The 21,782-nt window shown below is 63.6% G+C and overlaps 2 protein-coding genes across 3 annotated transcripts; both read left to right on the top strand.

Annotated features, from left to right (window-relative positions):
• Nucleotides 1-3,767: 3,767 nt before the first annotated feature.
• ENTPD2 (ectonucleoside triphosphate diphosphohydrolase 2) lies at nt 3,768-11,111 on the top strand. Its single transcript, XM_004285030.4, is given in 11 exon segments — nt 3,768-4,870; nt 4,872-4,934; nt 6,358-6,475; nt 7,037-7,187; nt 7,353-7,512; nt 7,566-7,708; nt 7,710-7,773; nt 8,229-8,483; nt 8,573-8,692; nt 9,633-9,767; nt 9,869-11,111. Coding segments are annotated over 11 exon segments (1,476 nt in total). The 5' UTR covers nt 3,768-4,807; the 3' UTR covers nt 10,073-11,111.
• A 1,198-nt stretch (nt 11,112-12,309) lies between these two features.
• NPDC1 (neural proliferation, differentiation and control 1) lies at nt 12,310-18,552 on the top strand. 2 transcript variants are annotated; one of them, XM_004284961.4, is made up of 9 exons: nt 12,310-12,657; nt 15,703-15,849; nt 17,012-17,146; nt 17,235-17,405; nt 17,476-17,542; nt 17,628-17,712; nt 17,805-17,884; nt 18,017-18,113; nt 18,182-18,552. In XM_004284961.4, exons 1-9 carry the CDS (start codon nt 12,546-12,548, stop codon nt 18,248-18,250), a joined length of 963 nt encoding a protein of 320 aa, XP_004285009.1. In that variant the 5' UTR covers nt 12,310-12,545; the 3' UTR covers nt 18,251-18,552. The 2 variants fall into 2 exon arrangements, with proteins under 2 accessions (XP_004285009.1, XP_033271011.1); XM_033415120.2 differs by having other exon boundaries at nt 12,311-12,657; nt 17,802-17,884.
• Nucleotides 18,553-21,782: the final 3,230 nt, after the last annotated feature.

The raw sequence follows: 21,782 nt of genomic DNA, 5'->3' as shown, positions 1-21,782 counted from the left end.
CTGAAGGGCGGTGTGAGGGGTCTCGTGGGGATGGGTCAATTGAATTTCTTGGTTGCCGTGGTGGTCCCATAAGGCTACACGTGTGGTAAAATTGCAGAGAGCTACACACACAAATGAGTGCAAGTAAAACCAGTGAGAGAGAAGTACGCTCCTTAGATTGTACCAATGTCAATTTCTTGGTTTTGCTATTGTACGATATGTTAAAAAAATCTATCTGTCTATCTATCTATCTATACGGCAAGACTTATCAGAACTATAAAGAAAAATTGACAGACTCACCATCACAGTGAGAAATTTTAACATATATCTCTTGATAATTGATAGGATATAGTAGATTGAACATTATTGGTAATGTTGATCTAATGGACAAATCCAGACCGAGACACTCACTAATTGGAGAATTCTTCTCAAGCACACGGAGAGCATCTATAACTATTCATGACCACATGCTGGGCCCAAAAGGCAATGCAACAAATATCGGAAGATTGCTCTCATGCAGACTACATGATGCAACCACGATGCAGGTACCTTAGAAAACAGCCCAGACTTTTGGATATTAAAGCACACACACTTTCCCCCAAAAAACAAAACCAAAAGAAACAACAAAAAAAAAGGGGAGGAAAAAAAGAAAAAACACACAAAAAATAAAAAACAGGAAAAAATAAATTAAAAAAAGGAAAAAACCCACACCCACATCTAAACAATTCATACATCAAATAAGAAATCACAATGAAAATGAAAAAAAATTATCTAAATGAAAATAAAAAGAGTGTGCCTCAAAAGCAGAGACCAGAGGGAAATGTATACAGACACTTAGATACATCAGGAAAGAAGAAAGCCTTGTAAGAAGTGAATTAAGCATTGAACTTCAGAAGTTGGAAAAAGAAATAGAAATAAATACAAAGAATATAGAAGAAAGAAATTATAACACATTATATTAAAATATTTTTATTGACTATATATATGTACTTGACACTTTTTTTTTGGCCACGCTGCGTGGCTTGCGGGATCCTAGTTTCCCCACCAGGGATTGAATGCGGGCCCTTGGCAGTGAACGTGGAGTCCTAACCACTGGACCACCAGGGAATTCCCTGACACTTTTCTTGATGCTGGGGAACATCCAAACAAAAGAGACACGAAAACTCCTGCTCACATAAAGTTATATTTGAGTAAGAATAATAAAGGTTAGAGCAGAAATTAGTGAAATAGAAAACAAACACACTTTATAGAAAACATCCATGAAGGCAAAGACTTGACTGAGGAAACTAACGAAGTGCAGAAGCATCTGCCTGGAATAGTGAAGAATAAAAGAGATAAAAGGCAGAAATAAAATGATTGAGCAATTTAAAAAAATAACATATGCTGCAGAAATTAAGCAGATGTTAACAGGATTTTTTTTTTTTGCCCTGCTGCACGGTATGCAGTATCTTAGTTCCCCGACCAGAGACTGAACCCGTGCCCCCTGCAGTGGAAGCGTGGAGTCCTAACCACTGGACCACTGGGGAATTCCCACTAACAGGATATTTTAAACAAGATTATGCCAATCCATTAGCGGTGGATAAATACCTCATGGTAGATTATGCGTACAGGACCCAAAAGGAGCAAATGATAGAGCAGAAAATGGATACGTCTGGACTAATCAAGCACTTCTATGATTTCACTGCAAAGGACTCGTGTCCCCAGTATACATAAAGAATTCCTGCAGATCTATAAGGAAAAGATAAACAATCCCTAGAGAATGAACAAAGATTTGAAAAGATGCCTCATGGAAGACAGGAAAGACTCTATTTCTTCAGTAATCAAGGAAATGACATTAAAAGCTCAAAGAGAGGACTTCCCTGGTGGCGCAGTGGTTAAGAATCCGCCTGCCAATGCAGGCGACACGGGTTCAAGCCCTGGTCCGGGAGGATCCCACGTGCCGCAGAGCTACTGAGCCTGCACGCCACAACTACTGAGCCTGCGTGCCACAACTACTGAAGCCTGCGCACCTAGAGCCCGTGCTCCGCAACAAGAGAAGCCACCGCAACGAGAAGCCCGCGCACCGCAACCAAGAGTAGCGCCCGCTCGCCGCAACTAGAGAAAGCCCGCGCGCAGCAACGAAGACCCAGCGCAGCCAAAAATAAATAAAAGATAAAATTCTAAAAAAAGAAACAACCAGGAGAAATAGCACAATATATTATTTAGAGAGATGGAAAACTATAAAGAAAAGCAAGAGAGTAGCAAGTACAAAAGTCAAGAGAGTAGACACCTCTGGTCAGGACAACCGAAGGCTCTCTGATATGCCTGTTCCTGCACTGTGATTCTTTCCACAGGGCATGTGTACCGCACTTGCTCTCCTGTCTGTCTGCTGCATCTCACGAGGCAGCACGGGCCTCCCCTGACCCGGGGAGCCTTTGACAAGCCTGCTCTCCCCTGGACGGGTGGTGGGTCCCCCCACATGCCATGGAGTCCATGAGCATCCCTCGCTCACTGTGCATGCACGCAGCCTGGTATGCCTCTGGCCCCATAGGAGGTGCTCGGCAAACGTCTGTTGAATGACTTGATGAGCACGTGTAGAAAGGGCGCAGTGAGTGAAGGAGATGTTTCAGCCACGAGACACTGTGGCTTCCGATGGAGAGACTGAGCCAGGGACAGCCAAGACCTTAACCGGCCCCCCTGGGAGGTCTGGATCCTGTCGGGGGGGAGGAGGGTTCTGAGGACCCCTCTCCTGAGGGCCTCTCCCGGCACCTCTCTGCAGCCGCATGCCTCTGCTTGGAGCCAGGGCCAAGCCATGTGCAGCACATCTGGAGCCCCACCCCTGCTGAGGTTCCCAGAGGCCCAAGGCCTGGGGCTGCCCCGCCAGAGCCCCCTCCTGCCGGTGGGCTCCTGCCAGGGCCTCCCTGCCGCCTGTCCCCCAGCCCAGTTTCCAGGGTCCCATCGAAGGAAGTCTCTGGGCCAAGAGAGGATTCCCGCCCTGGTCTCCCTGGGAGAGAACTCGCTCCCAGTCTCCGCCGTGGCTGTTCCATGTCCCCTGGCTTCTTCCCTTCTTCTCTCCCCAGGCTAGTCTGGGCCCCTGCCACGAGCACCAGGGCAGGGTCCAGTTCTCTGTTCTCCAGGACCCCTCCTCTCAGGTCTGGTGGGGCTCCCTTGGGCCTAGAGGGGTGAGGAGGGGGCAGGGGCCGGCCGGCAGCACCAGTGTCTCCTGCCCTTTCATGTGCAGGCCTCTCTCTGGGCCGCCTTTGTCTCTTACATTTCAGCCTAAACTGCAGGCCTCTGGCTCCTCTGAACTTTCTGGGGTGGAAGAAAGGGCCTGGGGGAGGGGGAGGAGAGCTGGCAGGAAAACGGGGCCTGGAGCCCTGTGCTGGCCTGCCGCACCCAGTGTCTCTCGGCTGGAACCCAGCCCGGCGGGGCTGGGGAGGCCCAGCAACGTCCCGAGTCGCCCACCCTTCCCACTGGGGTCCTGAGCTGGAAGAAAGGCTCCTTTGCTGGGCCTGAGACACCAGACCCTCAGCCTGGGCAGCCGTCCCAGCGATCCCAATTGTCCCTGCCGGTTCCACCCGGCCGGGCCATTGCCCAGACCCTGTGCCCATCAAAGGCTGTCCTTTTGGTCCCCTAACCCCGCCCCCATCTGCTGGCTCTCCTGGGTGGTCTTGCCACATGGCTCCCTGCTGCTGGAATTCCTATTTTGCACAAAATGGGGGTGGCCCCTGGCCAGAGAAGGGGGTGATGCTTGGCCAGGGTGGCACACAGGGCCCATGGGGATTCCAAGCATAGCGGCCAGGCATTTCATGGGGTGGAAGGGCTGAGCTGGGTCCTGCGACCAGCTGAGCACTTAGCCCAGTGTGCAGGGACCTGGGTGCTGACAAGCCCGGCCTGGGGGACCCTCTCCCTCATCCGCAGAGGCTCCTCCTCCCTCCTTGGGAAGCCTCTGGCCTCCCCAGCCCAGGCTTCTGGGTCCCCCAGGAAAAGGGGGCCACCGGGATGGGGGGTGGGCCAGCCTGAGCGTGGGTTCTCTTGTTTCTGGGCATGGTGCGGCTGTGGCCATCCTGTTCCTCTCTCTGCCTGTGCCCTCATCTGTCACCTTGGAACTGTGTGAAGTAGGTCTGGCTTCACCCTGCTTGGCACTCAGCTTTGAGGTCTCAGCACCTCCAGAGCAGGCTCAGCCTGGGTCAGCTCAGTGTCCTGGGGGGTGACCAGGGCGATGCCCTGCCATGCAGCCCAGGACTGGGTCAGCATCGCAGGCTGGCCAGCCCTTTCTTGCCGGGAGGGCATGGCAGGGGCCCAGCCAGGAGCCCACGTGGTTCCTGTAGCTGGCGTTGCCTCCTTCCTTTACGACCAGGCCGGGGGAAAGCCGGCTCTGAAGCGGCAAGACCCTTGGAACAAGCCTGCCTGGGCGGCAGCCCAGCCCACCCCCAGGCCAGGCCTTCTGCCGCCGTGCCCTAAGGCCCGAGGGGCTGGGGGCTCTCTAGGTCCTGCTGGAGCGGAGTGCCCAGAGGCAGAGCGTGGTCGGCAGGCGCTTATAGGTCAGCGGGACAGGTCAGAAGGGGTGAATCTTTGGGGCTGAGCGGACAGGAAGAAGGTGGGACATAGACTCAGGGCGCCTGGGCTGAGACCAGGGCGCCGAGAGGGGCAGCGCGGGTGACTCAGCCGCCGCGTCTCTCACCTGTGCTCCGGAGCCAAGCGGGAGGTGGGCGGGGCGGCCCACCAGTGGGCGTGGCAGCCGTGGACCGGTCCGCGCCCCGCCCCAGGCGCCTACCCGCGGTCCCGGGACCTCGGCCTCCGGCTCCCCGACGCCGCGCCGTCAACGCCTGGTCCGCCCCGCGCCCCCATGGCCGGGAAGGCGCTGTCGCTGCTGCCGCCGCTGCTGCTGGCCGCGGCGGGCCTCGCCGGCCCTCGCCGGCCTCCTGCTGCTGTGTGTCCCCACCCGCGACATTCGGGAGCCGCCCGCCCTCAAGGTGCACGCTGGAGCGCCCTGGCAACCCGGCGCAGTCCGGGAGCTGCTGGCTGGGCCGGGGCGCCGGGCGGAGAGGCTCGGACCGAGCAGGGCCAGGCTGCGCCCGCGTGGCAGCCGGGACCCCGCGCGCTCCGCTCCCGGCCCGGCGGGATGAGGTCCCAGGCCCCTCACCAGCGCTCCGGGTCCCGGTCCAGGGCGCGGCAGCGGCGCTTCCGGGGGACGCGGTGCGGGAGGCCGAAGTCCCGGGAGCTCTCCGCTCGCCGCGCCCGCCGCGGAGCCTTTCGCGGCGCGGCCGAGGGGCGTCTCTCCACACCCCCGCGGCTCCCTGACCGCGGCCCGGCCCGCGCCCCCAGCACGTTCCGCCTCCAGGGAGGCATCGCCTCGGGGTTTGGCCCAGATGGGGTGCGACAGGCGCTGGGGCCCAGGGACTCCTCCCCAGCCTCTCCGGTGGCTCCCACAGTGCGGGGGCAGCCCTGGCTGGTCCTGAAGGGGTCGGAGCGGGCTAGGCCTGATCCCCCCACGCATCCCCGCCAGACTCAGCCTCCAGGAGCCCGCCCTCCCTAACCCTCTATTGGGCTTGTGGGCCGGCCTGATGCGTGGGTGGATGGTAGGTGCTCTAAGGCCCAGGAGCCCAGGATGGAGATCGCTGGGGTGGGTGCCCTGTAGCCAAGGGCGACCACCCGGTAGGGGTGCGGTGGGGCGGGCCACTTGGCCTGCTGCTGCTGGAGTTCCCTGTGTCAGGGAGAGGACCAGAGGGGCCCCCTTCCCGGCTCAGGAGGGCATGCTCTCCAGACCGCCTCCTCCTATTGGAATCCAGGCCCCTGGGGGCAGGTGCTGGAAAGTGGCTCTTGCAACCTGGGTGCTGACCGTCACCCGCTCGACCTGCCTGGAAGGCCCATGTGGCGCCGGGGCAGCTCTCTCTGGCCCTGCCTTTGAGGCCCAGGGAGGGGGTGTCTGCTTATCGCAGGCCCACGCGCAGCCTCAGTCCAGCTTTCCCCTTCGCTTCCACATCCTCAGGTTGGGCTGAGGTCAGAGAGATAAGGACAGAGGGGAGGAAGAAAGAGCAGGCCCGAAGGGGCGCTTCCTGAAGCTATAGCTTTTCTCCTGCAGCCTGGGGACCTCATGCCCCCCCGGGCAAGGTTCCAAGCGTGGTCCCGGGACCCCTGACTCTGATCCTGCCCCTCATTTGCCCTTGCCAGGAAGGCTCCCACAGTCAGAGGGCCATCCGCCTCCACTCCCACTCTCCCCCCAGGCAAGCTGTGGCACAGTGACTGTCCCTGGCCTTCTCTGAGCCTCAGAGCTTCATTCTGAAGCTTCCACCCTCGACACAGGGTGGGGTGGGGTGGGCTGGAGAGCTGAGAGAGTCAAAGGGCATGGCTTCAGGCCCCCGCGCCCCCCGAGGCTGACCTTCCCCCCACCCCCAGTATGGCATCGTTCTGGACGCCGGCTCTTCCCACACATCCATGTTCATCTACAAGTGGCCAGCGGACAAAGAGAACGACACAGGCATCGTGGGCCAGCACAGCTCCTGTGATGTGCGTGGTAAGGGTCCCCTGTGCACTAGGCGCCCCCTGGCCTGGACACCCACTCACTGTAGGGTCTCAGGAGCCCTCTCCGGCCTTAGCCTTTGCAGACACCAGCCATCAGAACCCGCTGCTTGATGCCAGGTGGGGCCCAATCCAGGCAGGAGCTGCAGGAGCTCCCCCAAAGACAGGCTGCGTCCCTTCTTTTCCTAGAAGAGAAGCCCCAGGAAACAGTTGGAAGGTTTGGGCCCTCCCTGGCCCAAGACTGGCCTCTACATCCCAGGTGGGGCAGGAGGGGTTCCGAGGAGCCAGTGGGCACACCCAGGCAGGCCCCTGGGCAGGCTAGGCTGGGTTGATAATAGCCAGTGCTTTGTCCTGCCACCTGTGTGCACATCCACTGGGCAGGTGGCAGCTCAGAGACTGTGGGTGGCACACGGGCGGGCCCTTTTGTCTCTGAACTGGTCTCAACTGCCGCCTGTTAGGAGCGCAAGCCCCTCCCCCACCGCCCCCGCCCTGCTGGCCTATGGTCCACCTAGAGGCTGCCCACCAGGCTTAGGCCCCTCTTGCTGCCTCCCTCTAGGTGGGGGCATCTCTAGCTACGCTGACAACCCTTCTGGGGCTGGGCAGAGTCTTGTGGAATGCCTGAACCAGGCGCTTCGGGATGTGCCCAAGGAGAGACACGCGGGCACGCCCCTCTACCTGGGAGCCACAGCGGGCATGCGCCTGCTCAAGTGACCTCCTGGCCCCGGGGACCACGACGGCCTCAGCACAGGGCGGGCCCTGCATGTCCCCCGCAGCAGCCCTGGGCTGGGCCCCCCTCGGCTGGCTGTGCACCCCAGCAGCAGGATCACGGCCATCTGGGGAAGATGTCCCTCAGAATCCTCCCTGTGTCACAGCCTAACCAATCCAGAGGCTGCGGCCAACGTGCTCGCGTCCGCGACACAGACGCTGACCCAGTATCCCTTTGACTTCCGTGATGCCCGCATCCTCTCAGCCCAGGATGAGGGGGTGTTTGGCTGGGTGGCCGCCAACTGCCTGCTGGAGAACTTCATCAAGGTGGGCCCGGTGGCCCCCACCCACTGACTGACCTCAACCTCCACTTCCCACAGTATGGCTGGGTGGGCCAGTGGTTCCGGCCAAGGAAGGGGACGCTGGGGGCCATGGACCTGGGGGGCGCCTCCACACAGATCACCTTCGAGACGGCCAGCGCAGCTGAGGATCCGGCCAATGAGGTCCAGCTGCGGCTCTACGGCCCACAGCTTCCTCTGCTATGGCTGTGACCAGGTCCTCTGGAGGCTGCTGGCCAGTGCACTCCAGGTACCCTCCACTGAGTCCTTCTGGAGGTAGGGAGCCAGGGGGAGTGGGGGCCGAGGGCCCAGAGCAGAGCCCGAACAGCAGCCGTACTGAGGGGGGCTTCTCCAGGAACCAAAGTTGGGCTTTCATCAGCTGTAAGGACAGGTGGGCAGGGATCCAGCATGGGTAAAGGCCCAGGGGCTGGAGGTGAGCCTGGTGAGTGGCTGGCTGGGGAGGAAGGAGGGCCAGGGCCACATCTCAGAGGACCTGGACAGCCTGCCTAAGGGGGTTGCTTTTTGTCCAGCAAGAAGGGGGAGCCATGGATTGCTCCTGAGCTCAGAAGTGATGTTGCCAAAGTGGAACTTGTGGGAGATTTATCAGCTGGTCCTCTGGGGAGGCCCTCCTAGGGTCTTAGGGCGGGGATGGTGGGCAGTGCTTGGAGTGGCGGTGTTGCCACACACACCCTTTCATCTGCCCAGACCCACGGCTTCCACCCCTGCTGGCCGAAGGGCTATTCCACTCATGTGCTGCTCCAGGATGTGTATGAGTCGCCATGCACTGCAGCCCAGCGGCCCCAGACCTTCAACAGTAGCGCCAAGTTCAGCCTGTCGGGAAGCAGCGACCCTGCCCTGTGCCGTGGCCTCATGTCTGAGCTCTTTAACTTCTCCTCCTGCCGCTTCTCTAGACGCTCCTTCAACGGCATCTTCCAGCCCCCTCTGCCTGGAAAGTTCATCGTGAGTCCAGAGGACTGGGGTTGGGGGGCCGGGGGCGTGCCCCGAAGTGCTTGGGGTCTGGTCACGGTGTGACTGTACCCCCCTCACAGGCCTTCTCTGCTTTCTTCCACACGGTGGACTTCCTGAGAACTGGGATGGGGCTGCCCGTGGCAACCCTGCAGCAACTAGAGGCGGCCGTGGTCACCATCTGCAACCAGACGTGGAGTGAGGTGAGGCCTGCACCCCCCTCCTCCAGGGCTGCTCAGGGGGCTCCGCCAGCCAGTGTCACGCGTCCTGATCATTCGTTTGCTCTACGAGTAGAGGGAGTCTTAGGCCTCTCAGAATGCCCACTGCAGTGGGGGATACACTGTTAATCAGACTTGAAAAGTGGCCAGGCTACGGCAAGGAGGCCGGGAGCCAGATGAGATTGCAGAAGCCTCCCTGAGGCCTGACCCTAGAACCAAGATCAGGAGGGTAGAGGGAACAGCCAGTGCAAAGGCCCTGGGGCAGCAGGGAGCATGGAGTGGACAGGGTGGGGAGGCGTGTAGCTGGGAGAGTGTGGGGGAGAACAGCCAAGCAGGGGAGAAGCAGAGGACTCAGGGGAGACTTAGCAGATAGAACTGGGGGTGGGGGAGTGAGAAACCCCCAGGTTTCTGGCTGCCACCATGGACTGGACACTGGCTCAGGTGAAGGATGGAGGGGTTCGGACATGCAGAGGAAGAGGTGACTTCGGGAGAGGCACTGGAGTGTCTCTGGAGTGGGGCTCGGTGGTGACGGAGGCCCCATCCTGTCCTCTTCGTGGCTAGTCTCAGACAGACTTGGGGCTGCTGGAAAAGTGGGGATCGGGAGGCAAGCCCAGGGGCCTGGGGTCAAGCCTAGAGCTTCTCCTGTTACCCCGACCATCGCCAAGTTTGCTGCAGCCCTCTGCCCGCTGCGTGGCCACCCCTGCTGTCCCCTGGAGGTCCCCCTCCCAGGCGCAAGTTCTTGCTGCCATCTGGAAGTCACGCTGTTCTGCCCTGAGGAAAGAGCTCTGCCTGGGGGAGGCCCCCTCAGCCTCGTTCTTTCTGGGACCTGCGGGGGGGTCTCCAGCCCTGCATTGCCTTTCTGTGTCTGGTGGGGCAGAGATCTCCCGGTGGCCCCTGGCCCTACAGTCTCCCACCTGCATTCCAGCTGCAGGCTCAGGCGCCGGGGGAGCGGGCCCGCCTGCCCGACTACTGCGCTGGGGCCACATTCGTGCAGCCGCTGCTGTGCCGCGGCTACGGCTTCGACGAGCGCACCTTTGGAGGCGTGACCTTCCAGAAGAAAGTGGGAGCCGGTGGGCCCGCGCGCAGGGGGGCGGGGCCGAGCGCGGGGGGGCGGGGCCTCCCGGGCTGCGCCTAGGCTGAGGCCGCGCCTCCCGACCGTAGGCCGGGGACACCGCTGTCGGCTGGGCGCTTGGCTACATGCTGAACCTGACCAACCTGATCCCCGCCGACCCGCCCGGGCTGCGCAAGGGCACAGACTTCAGCTCTCGGGTCGTCCTCCTTCTGCTATTCGCCGCCATGACCCTGGCTGCGTTCGTCCTTCTGCTGAACCGGGCGTGCTCTGCCAAGTCGCCGAGCGCCATCTAGGGGCGGGTTGGGGGCAGCTGCCCCAGCCCCAAGTCCCCCATGCCTCACCCCACCCCACACTCAACATCTCTGTCCCTAATGAAGCCCGGGAGCAAGGCTCTGGCGACCACGCCATTTGGCCGGATCGGCGAAGGCAACCGGCTCCAGCGCCCTCCTGCCCACTCCTGCCTTGGCTTCATCGCTGGGCCTAGTGTGCCTCCTCCTCTTACTGTGGGTGGGGATTCAGACACCCCGCAGCCCTCAGCCTGTGAATGCGGGGTTGGGTCCGCAGGGAATGGAGTCCTGAGAGTCCCCTCCCACCCCCAGTCTTGGGTTTTAGGGGGAGGGTCAGAGCCCACAAGCTGGGAGCCAGCCCAGCGCCTACTTGTAAAAATTTTGTAGTAAAAAGTTTTTCATAGAGCAGTGGAGAGAATGTCCGTGGGGTGGGGCGTCTCTGCTGTTGCCGGCCCTCCCTCGCTACAGTTAAAAAAAATTTTTTTTGGCCGCGTTGGGTCTTCGGTGCTGCGCACGGGCTTTCTCTAGTTGCGGCGAGCGGGGGCTACTCTTCGTTGCGGTGTGCGGGCTCTAGGTGCGCGGGCTTCAGTAGTTGTGGCACGCGGGCTTAGTTGCTCCGCGGCATGTGGGATCTTCCCGGACCAGGGCTCAAACCCGTGTCCCCTGCATTGGCAGGCGGATTCTTAACCACTGAGCCACCAGGGAAGCCCTCCCCGCAGTTGTGTTGGGTGCACAGGCCCCCTCCTGGACCCGAGGGAGGACCCCGGTTGTTTCTACTTCCTTCCTCTCTGGGCCCAGACCTGGGGTGGTGTTGACTGACCCTGGTCTCTTGCTCCATGGTTGTGGCCTGGAGTAGCTGCCAGTTGGTTGGCCTAAAAGAGTCCCTGAGTCCCTTGAGTCTTCTCTGGCCAGCAGAGCCCCTGCAGCAATGGCAGATCTGCAGCAGTGACCTAGGCCAGACTGGAGTCTGGGCCCCGGCCTCGAGCTGGCCTGGGTGCAGGTGCGAATGGCAGGCCGGAGAGTGAGTGGGCAAGGCAGCTGCCTAGGGTGCAGGCAATGCTCAAGACCTGGGGGGGGGGGGTGAGGGGCAAACCCTCAACAGGAGGTGGTGTCGGGGGATGTGGAGATCGGGGCCAAGACGGACGAAGGGCCCATTGCTCAGAAGGATGACCCTTGCCAGGAGCCTGGATCTGGCGCCAAGCCGTGCAATCACACCAGACGTCGCGTCCCTGCTGCCTGGGTGCTGTTTTCCGCGTCCTCAAGAGACATCAGCCGCCCCCACCTGCCGCTCCTGCAACCCCCCTTCCCTAAGCACTGTTTTCTCCAGCGTGGGAACGCGTGGTCTTGGCGGCATCTCCCCGCCGCCTCCCCCTTTCTGGGAAGTGAGCTCAGACACTATTTCTGTCTGGTCATGCCTTGTGTGGGAGGATGGCAGTCCTTGTTCGCTCATCACCCCCCTGCCCAACGCACGCACCACGTACACTTCTGCTGGTTTCTGAGCCATTTCACAAACCTGAGGGCAGCCAGCCCCATCTTCGAAGTTTTGAAACACAAAGGGCTGAAAGGAAGCACCGTACTGGGGCCCACCCCCCCCCCGCACTTGTTCTCTCAGTAACGTGAGCCTGGGAGGTTTCCAGGTGGGATGGGGTGCGGGTGCTCTCAGGAGGCAGCCGGTGGGGGTAAGAGGGGGCATCACAGTGCTTGCTGTCGTGGGGCACCCCGGAGCTAAAAGGCTGTCACCTGGGCACCGTGGACAGCTCTCAGCTGGCTGTCATCAGTAGCTCCAGGTCACTCTTGCCCCCTGGTGGCCTCACTGAGAGCGGCCGTCCCACTGCAACCACCGTGGCCGCCGGCACCGACCTCGTTCTGTGCGCGTGTGTTTGCCTTCACAGTGTGTCTGAATGCCTGGGTCTTTGCGCACACCTGGGCACCTCTGTGCACCTGTCCAGCTGTGTGCGCCTGGTGTCCTTCCAGGTCCAGGCAGGTCCTCCGCTCCCGGAGGGTGGGGGTGGGGTGGGAGTTAGCAGCCCGAGAGGGACGGGGCCCGGGGGAAGCGCATCCCGGGGAAACCCATCCCCAACCAGTCCCTAGCCTAGAGAACATCCCCGGCAGCACAGGCGGCAGCGGTTGAGGCACCCGGAGGACTGGCTGGATGGGTGGGTGGAAGGGGGAGCAGAACTGGAGGGAGGGAGAGGGGGCGCAGCCTCACAGCGTCGTCCCGCCCCCGCAGGTGGAGCGCGCAGGCGCACTCCCGGCACGCGCGCCTCTCGCTGCCTAGCCTCCGTCCCGGATCCTTTGCCGCAGCGTCAGCGCCGCCGCCGCCTCTTTTCCTCATCCTCCGCCTCCTCGGCCTCTGCCTCCTCTTCCTCCTCCGCCCCCTCCTCCTCCGCCTCCGCCGCCTCCCCCGACGCGGCGCCCGGAGCCCGTGCCCAGCCCCCGGCCGCGCGGTGCCATGCTGCCCCGGCGGCGGCGCTGAAGGATGGCGACGCCTGTCCCTCCGCCCTCCCCGCGGCACCTGCGGCTGCTGCGGCTGCTGCTCTCTGGCCTCGTCCTCGGCGCGGCCTTGCGCGGTGCGGCCGCCCGCCGCCCGGGTGAGCGAGTGCACTGGGCGCAGGCCGCGCGCGGGGCGCCCCGGGGACGGGGATCGCCGGGCGGGGGTCCGGCAGCGCGGCGCCGCCGTCATCCTCCCCGCCGCCGCCCTCGCCAGGGCCCGCAGGCCTCGCAGGCCCCGCGGGCCCCGCAGGCCCAGCCTGCGAGCCACCGCGCCGGCCCCGCCTCTCGCGGGTCGGGAAAACAGGCCCGGCGGGGAGGGCGCGGCACCGGGCTGCCGAGGGGCTCCTCTGGATGGGGCTTCTGCCGGCTTCTGATGTTGATTCGCTTCATGTCTTTGTCTGGGTCCGTGAGCCTGGTGGGTCGGTGTCTCAGGAGGGCTCTCTCTGCGTGGCCCCGCGGCCTGGAGTCTGCCCCGTGGGCGTTTCTGTGTGTGCGCGTCTCGGGCACCGCGGGTGCGGGCCCGGCCCTGGGTGCCTGCCGTCCTTACTGCCGGTGTCCGTCCTGGAGTCGGAGTCGCAGTGCTGGTCGGTCCCTGTGCCTCGGGTGGTGGACATGCGCCTTGCTTTGCTGCCATGGTGGGTCTGAAGTTTCCCTGGGCATCTGACAGCTTGTCCCAGGCTTAGGGTTTTGCTCTGGCCTCAGTGGGGACAGGAGGAGCTTACAGTCTCTGCGTCCACACTCACCCTCTGCTCTGCAGGGCCCCTCCATTCTGTCTTCTGAGCTTGGGGTTGGAGTGCACCCCCCAAGGTAGACTGAGGCAGAAAGGGATGAGCCCAGGGTCCTGGGAGATGCTCCTGGCTCCCCAGGTGGGCACTGGGGTTCCAAAGGTCTGCAGGAACGCAGAACCCAAAATGCACTCTGCCACGTGGCAGAATTGGGAGACTTCGTACCCATGACTTCACTCATTTTTCCTGGCAGCCCCATAGGAGAAGTGTTGTTCTCAGCCCATTTTACAGATGAGGAAACTGAGGCACAGAGAAGTGACCACTGTATGATGCCGCTGGGATGCTAACCTGGGCAGTGCGTGTGGTCTGCATGTGTGGCCTCAAGAGGCCAGAGCAGGGCAGGCTTCCTCCTGGCCACAGCACCCCTGGACAGAGGCCTGGCACCACCAGGGTAGGCTCCCAAGGAGGCCTGAGGGCCAGATCATGGCTGGCCAGGGATGGTGGAGGCTGCCTGCTGCCGGCCTGGCTCCAGGGCGTACAGGGTGGGGCCTCCTGGGGAAACGGCTTATAGTCCCAGTACTGAGCCTCTGGGCTGGGCCGGTGCCGCCCAGCTGCTCATCAGCTCTGCACCCAGGTGCGGGGCAGGGTGCCAGGCACTCTCCAGCTGCTGCTGTTCCTGGGACCTCGTCCCTCACCCTGAGTCTGGAGCAGGGGCCTTCCCAGGGCTAAATGGGCAGCAGCCACATGGTCCCAGGGTGGGGGACTGGGAGTGGAGGGAGGCCCCGGAACCCGGAACCCAGAGCCAGCTCTGGAACTCAGGCCTCTACCCTTGCTCTGGCGCACTCTGGGTTCTCTGCACTAGGGGCCGGGGCTGCCTGGCTCCCCAGGTGCCCAGCTGGTGGGTGGGGTCCAGACGGACCAGCTGGCACAGGCTTAATGTTTAACTAGCCCAGGCCCTGGGCCCAGCTCACTGATACGGGCGCCTGCCGACCCAGGTTGTGCTGGAGGGGGGATCCCTGGGATGGCAACCTCAGCCCACTTGCCCACCTGCTGTAGGAGCTGCTGTAACTTCCTTGAAGGGATGCCTACAGCCAAGAGGCTGTGGGTGTCAGGTTACCAAGGAAACCAAGCCAGGCCAGCCAAAGTCTGGAGAAGGACAGAGCGGGCATTCCCGGATGCCCCATGTCACCCTTCTGCAGCAGGGACTGTCCTGGTTCTCCGAGATGTGCCCACCCACACCTCCCCAGACACCACTGACAGTTCTGCTGGGTCTCCCCCGGCTCCACTGGCTCTGCTGTCCCGTGAATGGGGCTAGTGTCCCAGGTCTTGAGACATTCCCCACCTTTTTTTTTTTTTTTTTTTGCGGTACGCGGGCCTCTCACTGCTGTGGCCTCTCCCGTTGCGGAGCACAGGCTCCGTATGCGCAGGCTCAGCAGCCATGGCTCATGGGCCCAGCCGCTCCGCGGCATGTGGGATCCTCCCGGACCGGGGCACGAACCCGCGTCCCCTGCATCGGCAGGCGGACTCTCAACCACTGCGCCACCAGAGAAGCCCGAGACATTCCCCAGCTTTGAGGCAACTCACCTTCTGCATCCAGAGAGGAAACTGAAGCAGAGAGGGCCACCGCCCTCCACCCCCCAGCATCAGAATGGGAGCCTTGGTCACGTGTACAGGACACTGAGGTCTGGGCCCCAAATTAGAAATGGCCTGGCCTGTAGTCCCAGGCCTTCCCCAGTCCCTGGCAGTGGTGGCTGCAGGAGTGACCCCGGCCTGGCTTGTGTTTCCGAAGCAAGTGAGACTGGCAGACTCCGTCGCATGTATCCCCAGCCCCAGCGGCTCGGCTGTGCCCTGGGGACAAGCCAGTGGTTAGATGTGGGGGCAGTGATTCGACCTGTGCTGTCTCCCAGCTTGGCCCTCTAGGGCTGTAGGATGTCATGATGAGGTTTGCGGTGGGGTGGGGTGGGGGTGGGGTGGGGAGGCAGCCCTGAAATAGGAGACAGCCCCGAGGTGGTGGGAGGGAGCGACCTGGGCCCCGCCCTCTGGGGCTCCCAGGTTGGGCAGGGGTGAGAGACTCGCTCTAGGACAGGTTGAGACTGGAGATGGGACTTGGAGCGCTGCAAGGCCCTAACGTTCTCTGGATGGTAGGGGACAGTTCCTGTGCGGAGAGCTGGCTCAGGTCAGGGGAGTGGACTCTGGGGAGGGAGTGAGGCAAGAGAGTTCCGATAAGTGTTAGGACTGTTTGTCTTCCTGGTTCTGATTCCCGGTGCAGGGGAGGAAGGGCCTGCCCAGAACAATGGCTGGAGCCAGGCTTGGCCGGCTCTGTAGGGAGGGGTTGGGGTGGCCAGGACAGTCCTACTTACTGTGCAGGGGCTGAGTCAGGCTGGCCGTGACCCTGTTCTGCCTCCGCTTTCTTCTCAGATGCAGCCGTCTGTCCTGGGAGCCTGGACTGTGCCCTGAAGAGGCGGGCGCGGTGCCCCCCGGGTGCACGTGTCTGTGGGCCCTGCCTTCAGTCCTTCCAGGAGGACCAGCAGGGGCTCTGTGTGCCCAGGATGCGCCAGCCCCAGGGTATGGCTTCCTCCCTCCCCCACCTGGTACATTTGACCCCAGCCTTAGCTCTCAGGTCTCCTGCGCTTTGTGGGGTGCCAGGGACTCTCAAGTCGCCCTCCAAGTGGCCTAGCGATCCTTTCCAGATGGTACCAGCCCAGAGCTGGGTGGTGGGCTGAGGCCTGGGGCAGTTAGCCCCTCCCAGGGCAAGAGGTATCCAGTGTGAAGTGCTGGGTGATTCTGGGAGAGGCGGGGTCAGAGTTCCCCAGGCTTGGGTTTCTGCAGGGCTGGTCCCAAACCCCTCAGGCACCCACTTCTCCGCCCGCTGGGCCGCCCCTGCTCCCTGCCCAGCGACCCCTTTCTCTCCATCGCTCACCTGTCCTGTCTGATTGATTGTGCTGGCGGTGCCCTGCCCGCCGGCCTGAGCCCAGAGTCTGTCGGGATGGTGCCAGAGTGACTCCAGGTGTGATGGGGCATTGCAGAGGGTGCTCTGGGGGCTGAAGAGTTGGGTGGGCTGGGAGGGGCTTCCTGGAGGAGCATGTTCCTGGCAGCGAGCGGGGCGGGGGCCTGCTGCAGAAGGCGCATGTTCTGCGCTCTGGGTGCTGAGCGGGGGCGTCTACTCGGAGCCCCTGTCCGGACTGTGGTGCCCACGGCAGGGCCGAGGGGGACCCAGCCACGGCCCCGCCCCAGCTGCGGCCCTCCCTTCCTCCTGATGGCCTGGTGGGGGCGGGGGTGCAGAATGGGGCTTCTCCGCATTCCTTGGGGGGTCCTGCTCGTCTTGGCAGCGGAGGCAGTGGGCCAGGTGACGCATTGTCCCCGTGCTCCTCCCACCACTTTGTGGGTAATGCGTGGGGTGTGGGGCAGCACCCCTGCCCTTCTCCTGGCCTCTGCACGTTCCCATAGCACCTGCACCCCCTGCCCGCTTTCCTGGGAACGCTGGTGCTCACACAGAGCTCCCTCAGTTGTCACCATGGCAACCGGGATGGCCAGGAGCAGGTAGGCTGGTACCGGGTCCTCTGGCCACAGGTGCCTGGGAGGAGCCTGCAGGGAGAAGGAGGCCTCGGCCTGGGGCTGGCTCCCAGATGGGCCTCTCCCTCTCTCCCTCTCGGAGGGCGCCGGGTAGCTGGTGTTGCCAGGGAGGGGCTGGGGGCCTCTCCACCTGATAGCCCTTCACCCTCCCCAGGGGAGGGCTTGCCCCAGCCCAGACTGGAAGAGGAGATCGACTTCCTGGCCCAGGAGCTAGCCCGGCAGGAGGCGGGGCACTCCAGGCTCACGGCCCCACCCCAGCCTGAGGGGCGACTGCGGCTCCTGGAGTCTGGTGAGACCCCGCCCCCTTCCCCTGTCCAACTCCCCACCGCCCTTGACCCCGGCCTGGTCTTGCCGTTTAACTTGCTCTCCCTCTGCAGCATCCACCCTGGGGCTCTCAGAGCGTGGCCGGGGCCCCAACCTGGGCCTCCCCTCCACGCGGGGAGCGCCCACGCCCCGCACCTCCTCCCTGCGCTCCACTGTGTCATCTGGGCCTGTGCACATGTCCCCGCTGGAGCCGCGGGGCGGGCGCGGTGACGGCCTTGCCCTCCGTAAGTCTGGCCGGGCGGGGAGGCAGGGTCCTGCCCGAAAGGCTGCCCTCACTGCGCCCCCTCCCTGCAGTGCTGATCGTGGCGTGCTCCGTGGCCGGCGCGGCCGCCCTTGCCGTGGCCGTTCTCTGCTGGTGTCGGTGAGCATGGGGCCGGGCTGGGGGCGGCCGGGCGGCTGGGCGGTGACCCCGCGGGTCTCAGGTGTGGTGTCTCCACTCCCCGCAGGCTGCAGCGAGACGTTCGCCTGACCCAAAAGGCCGACTATGCGGCCCCGCAGGCGCCCAGCTCCCCAGCCACGCCCAGGATCTCGGTGTGTGGCCGCGCCCGGCCCCGCCCCGCCCCGTCCCGTCCCGCTCCGCCGCTCTGCCTCGGCCTGACCCTGTCTCCCCACTCCCGCAGCAGCCCGGGGACCAGCGGCTGGCGCACAGCGCGGAGATGTACCACTACCAGCACCAGAGGCAGCAGATGCGGTGCCTGGAGCGGTGAGAAGCCCCACCCGCCCCGCCCCACCCCTGGCCCAGCCACCCCTACCCCGGCCCGCTGTTCCCGCCCCTATCCCGGGCCACTGGCACCTGGAGGGTGAGGGAGGACCCGACGATCCTGCCCCCACCCAGGCATAAGGAGCCCCCCAAGGAGTTGGACTCCGCCTCCTCCGACGAGGAGAACGAAGACGGCGACTTCACGGTGTACGAGTGCCCCGGCCTGGCCCCGGTGAGTGCGGGGGTGGGCGGTGGGTGTCCCTCCCCAGCCCTGGACCCACCTAACGCCAGCGTTCGCAGACTGGAGAGATGGAGGTGCGGAACCCACTGTTCGACCACGCCTCGCTGTCCGCGCCCCCGCTGCAGTGACCCGAAGGCTGATGCCCACCCTCTCGTGGATGCGCGGCCCACGGGGGGGGGAGGGGCAGGCCCCAGCCTTTGCCATTAAAGAGACTGTGTCCTGACACGCGTGTGCTTGCGGCTGGGGCCCCGGGGCAGCTGGGAAGCCCTTGCCGGGGAGACTCCCCCTGCTGCCAGGGACCTTCTCTGCTCCTTGCACCTGCCCCTCACATCTGGACACCCCCAGTCGAGGGGAGGAAGACAACCCGAGAGACAAGGCCTGGATTGGGAGTCCGGGAGACAAGCCAATTAAAGTACATTTCAAAACTTTGGCTGGGTGTGCCGGAGACTGACCTCCCCCCTCCCCGCCACTGGGAGGGACCCTGGAGCGGGCCTCAGGCTTCCTTCCACGCCCCTAGAGAGGCGGGATCTCTGTGCCCTTCGTGGGAAGACCCTGTCACCGCCCGCTGGGGAAGGGAGGCTTTATTTTTCCTAGGCAGAGGACCACCCTAACCTCTTTCTCCTCCAGGCCTCCCCCCACCAACACTCGTGCCCCAGAGCCGGGGAGGGGAGGAGTGCGGCGCAGGGCCAGGCCAGTCTGAAGTTGGTGCCCCTCCCTCAAGACCCCGTCCTCTTGTGTGATAAAAAGGGCTGGGAGCGGGCACCCCAGGCCTCCGTTCCTGCCCTGTGTCCACATGGGCTGGAGGGCGGGGAGAGACGGCATGCAGGATTGACTGTGGGCCCCTGCAGCCTGTGCGGGGGGCACGCCAGGCGGAGCGACACAGGCTGCACACAGGTGGGTGGGCCAGGTCAGGGGACAGAGGTGGCAGGGGCCCTGAGTGTCAGGAGCTGGGTCTTGGTGCACCCCAATCCCCCGCCAGGGAGCAAGGAGGCCAGTGGAGGGGGAGGGGACCTCCAGCTGAAGGCCCGGAGTGGTGGCCGAGCTTCGTGGTCAGAAGTGCCGAGACTGGGCCTGGCAGCGGGGTTTCTGGGGTCCAGGGGCAGCGGGGCCTGGTGCACACAGGGTGTGGCTATCAGACCTGTCTGCCTCCCCAAGGCTGGGAATGAGGGATGGGTTGGGTTCAGAAGCCCCGTAGTGATTCCTAGGGGTGGGGCGTCTGGAGAATGCTGGACCTCTGGCTCCTAGATGGATGGGGGCAGCCGTGAATGGGGAGCACAAAGCCAGTCTGGGACAGTCAGGTCCCTGAGGTGGGGCTGGGCCGGGGAAATGGGGTTGGCTCTGCTTAGAGCTAATGGCTTGTCCTAAAGCGGTATGTTTCTGGGGCTAGAGCCCACCCCTGACTCCTGGGCCGTGGCCTTGGGCTGGCCCTCAGCAGGAAGCCTCAGTTTTCCTTTGAGGCGCTGGTGTGGGAGATGAAATGGGCCGGGTACAGGGAGCTGGGAATGAGGGTAGGGTGAGATGCAGGCAGGACGACGAGGACCGCTGTCCACTGTCATCTAATCTGTATCGTGAGGGGAAATGACCACGAAGAAAACTGGGGGGCAGAGAGGTTAAGTTCTCACTCAAGAGCAAGGCACCCAGCTGATCCGGCCAGGCCAGTCCGTCTCGCCAGCGGGACCTGCAGACCCAGGGCCGGCGGCTCCCCTGGAGCCCTGGGGTCAGTCCCCGGGCTCCTGGTACTTGCCTTTCCCACCTCGTGCTGGCCTGACCGGGGCAGAGAGCGGCCACCCTACGTGCTGACCACTGTCACCTTCCAGACGACAGCACCTAGGCAGCAGGAGTGGGGAGCACGCAGCCCCAGCCCGAGGGGCGCCTCAGGGAGAGAGGGCCAGAGCCTGGCTACCCAGCTGCCTGCCCCAGGGGTGGGCCTGAGCAGAGCCAAGTCCAGACACGTGCCCAGAGGCCCCCTGGTGGCCATGCTCCCAGCCCCCGGCTCCTGCAGGAGCGGGCTGAAGGCGGCAGAGGGAGCCCGCACACCCTTTGCTCCCAGAGAGAGGATGAGGCAGGGGCTCAGGGAGTGCCTTTGGGAAGGTGGGCGCCCAGGCTGGCAGGTGGCCAAGGGCGCCCCAGGTTGGGGGTGCAGCTGAGGGAGCAGCACGAGGGCAGTGCCGGAGGGCAGTCACAGCAGGCAGCAGCCTCCCCGTGGACCACCTGGAGGCCACCAGCCCCGCCAGCCCTCCTTCCCTTCCTGCCCAGGCTGTGGAGCGTGGCCACATCCTGTCCAGGGGGAGCTCCAGGACCTGCTGGGGGCTCCTCCAGGGCCCTGGCGGGGTGCAGGGTGGGGACTCGGAACCCCGGAGCATCTCAGCCACCCAGGCTGGCGGGAGGACATCTCCTCCTGGGGTCTGCAGCTGGGGAGGCTCCCACTGCCTAGGCTCTTGGCTAGGTGCCACCCCACCCCGCGGTCTGTGCCAAGCGCCATCTTAGCCCCAGGGTCTATGCTGGGCTGTGGCAGTGTCACCCTCTGGCACCTGCACTCGGGAGGACAGAGGCCAGGGAAGCTTCCTAAGCAGCGGAGGCACACATGCATCACCGGCCCCACTCCCCCCCATGCCCTCTAGTGAGAACCGGGTGGAGGTGGGGTGAGGGCTGCCAGAGATGGGGCCTGTGAGAGTCCCAGGTGGGCTCAGGGCTCCTGTTGCGGTGGCCAGGAAAAGTGCTCGTGGGCAGGGCACCTGGGCTGGGGACGGGAGCAGCAGCTCCAGCCCCAGGGCAGCCCCCTGCACCCCAGGGCCTGTGAAAGGAAGGGTGGTTGAGGATTTGACCAAGCAGGGGCCGGCTCTGTCTGAGCTCGCCTGGGGCCAGTGGAGGCCAAAAAAGCCAGATGGGGAGCGGACGTGGAACTGCTCGGGGCCTTGCGCCCGGTGAGTGGGCTGAGGGAGGCCCTCCTCCCTGGGGGACCCCAAGCCCCTGCCCTCCCTTCCCTGACCCGGTCTGCTGGCCCCTAACTCGTTGCGGAGGCCGCCGGAAGGGGGATCCTCTTCCCTTGGGCCCTGGGCAGTGGGAAGCAGGGACCCTGGGGAGAGGCTGGGGGCCGTCTGATCGGTGCCCGCCAGGAGGCTGGCCCTGGAGCAGCCGTGCGCTCAGCTGCGGGAGTGACCCTGTGTTCCTGGGTCCCAGATGCTCACGGGCTGCTAAGCTGGAGGTGGGTGCCCGCCGGCATCCCAGTGACTCCGAGGCCCAGGGCTGAGCTGGCAGGAGGAGGTGCCACTTTCCCTTTGACTCAGACGCTCTCACCTTTTTCATTTTCCTCTGAGAACCTCTCGTTCTGACCCATCTCTGGGCCAACCTTGGAGCCCCATTTCCCAGCCAGCAGGTTCTCACGAACGGGGGGGGGCCCAGTGACTGGAAGGCATGCCAGGGGCCCCTAGGAGCAGCAGACCTCACGTAAGGGTGGGGGAGGTTCCCTCAAGTCCACCCAGGAAGGGAGTGGGCTGCGGGTGTGGGTGAGGCCGGTGGCAGGGCCCCAGCCAGCCTGGCAGTGCAAACAGGAAGGGCAGAGGCTCTGGCAGCCAGGAGCCAGGTCACTGGCAGGCTGTGGCGGGATCAGCTCCTTCCTGCTCTCCCCCACCGCCCGAGGGGCGCCTGCCACAGGCAGAG

The sequence above is a fragment of the Orcinus orca genome, chromosome 6 (genome assembly GCF_937001465.1).
Source record: "Orcinus orca chromosome 6, mOrcOrc1.1, whole genome shotgun sequence".
NCBI classification, from domain to species: Eukaryota; Metazoa; Chordata; class Mammalia; order Artiodactyla; family Delphinidae; genus Orcinus; species Orcinus orca.
This window is presented reverse-complemented; position numbering and strand designations above follow the sequence as displayed.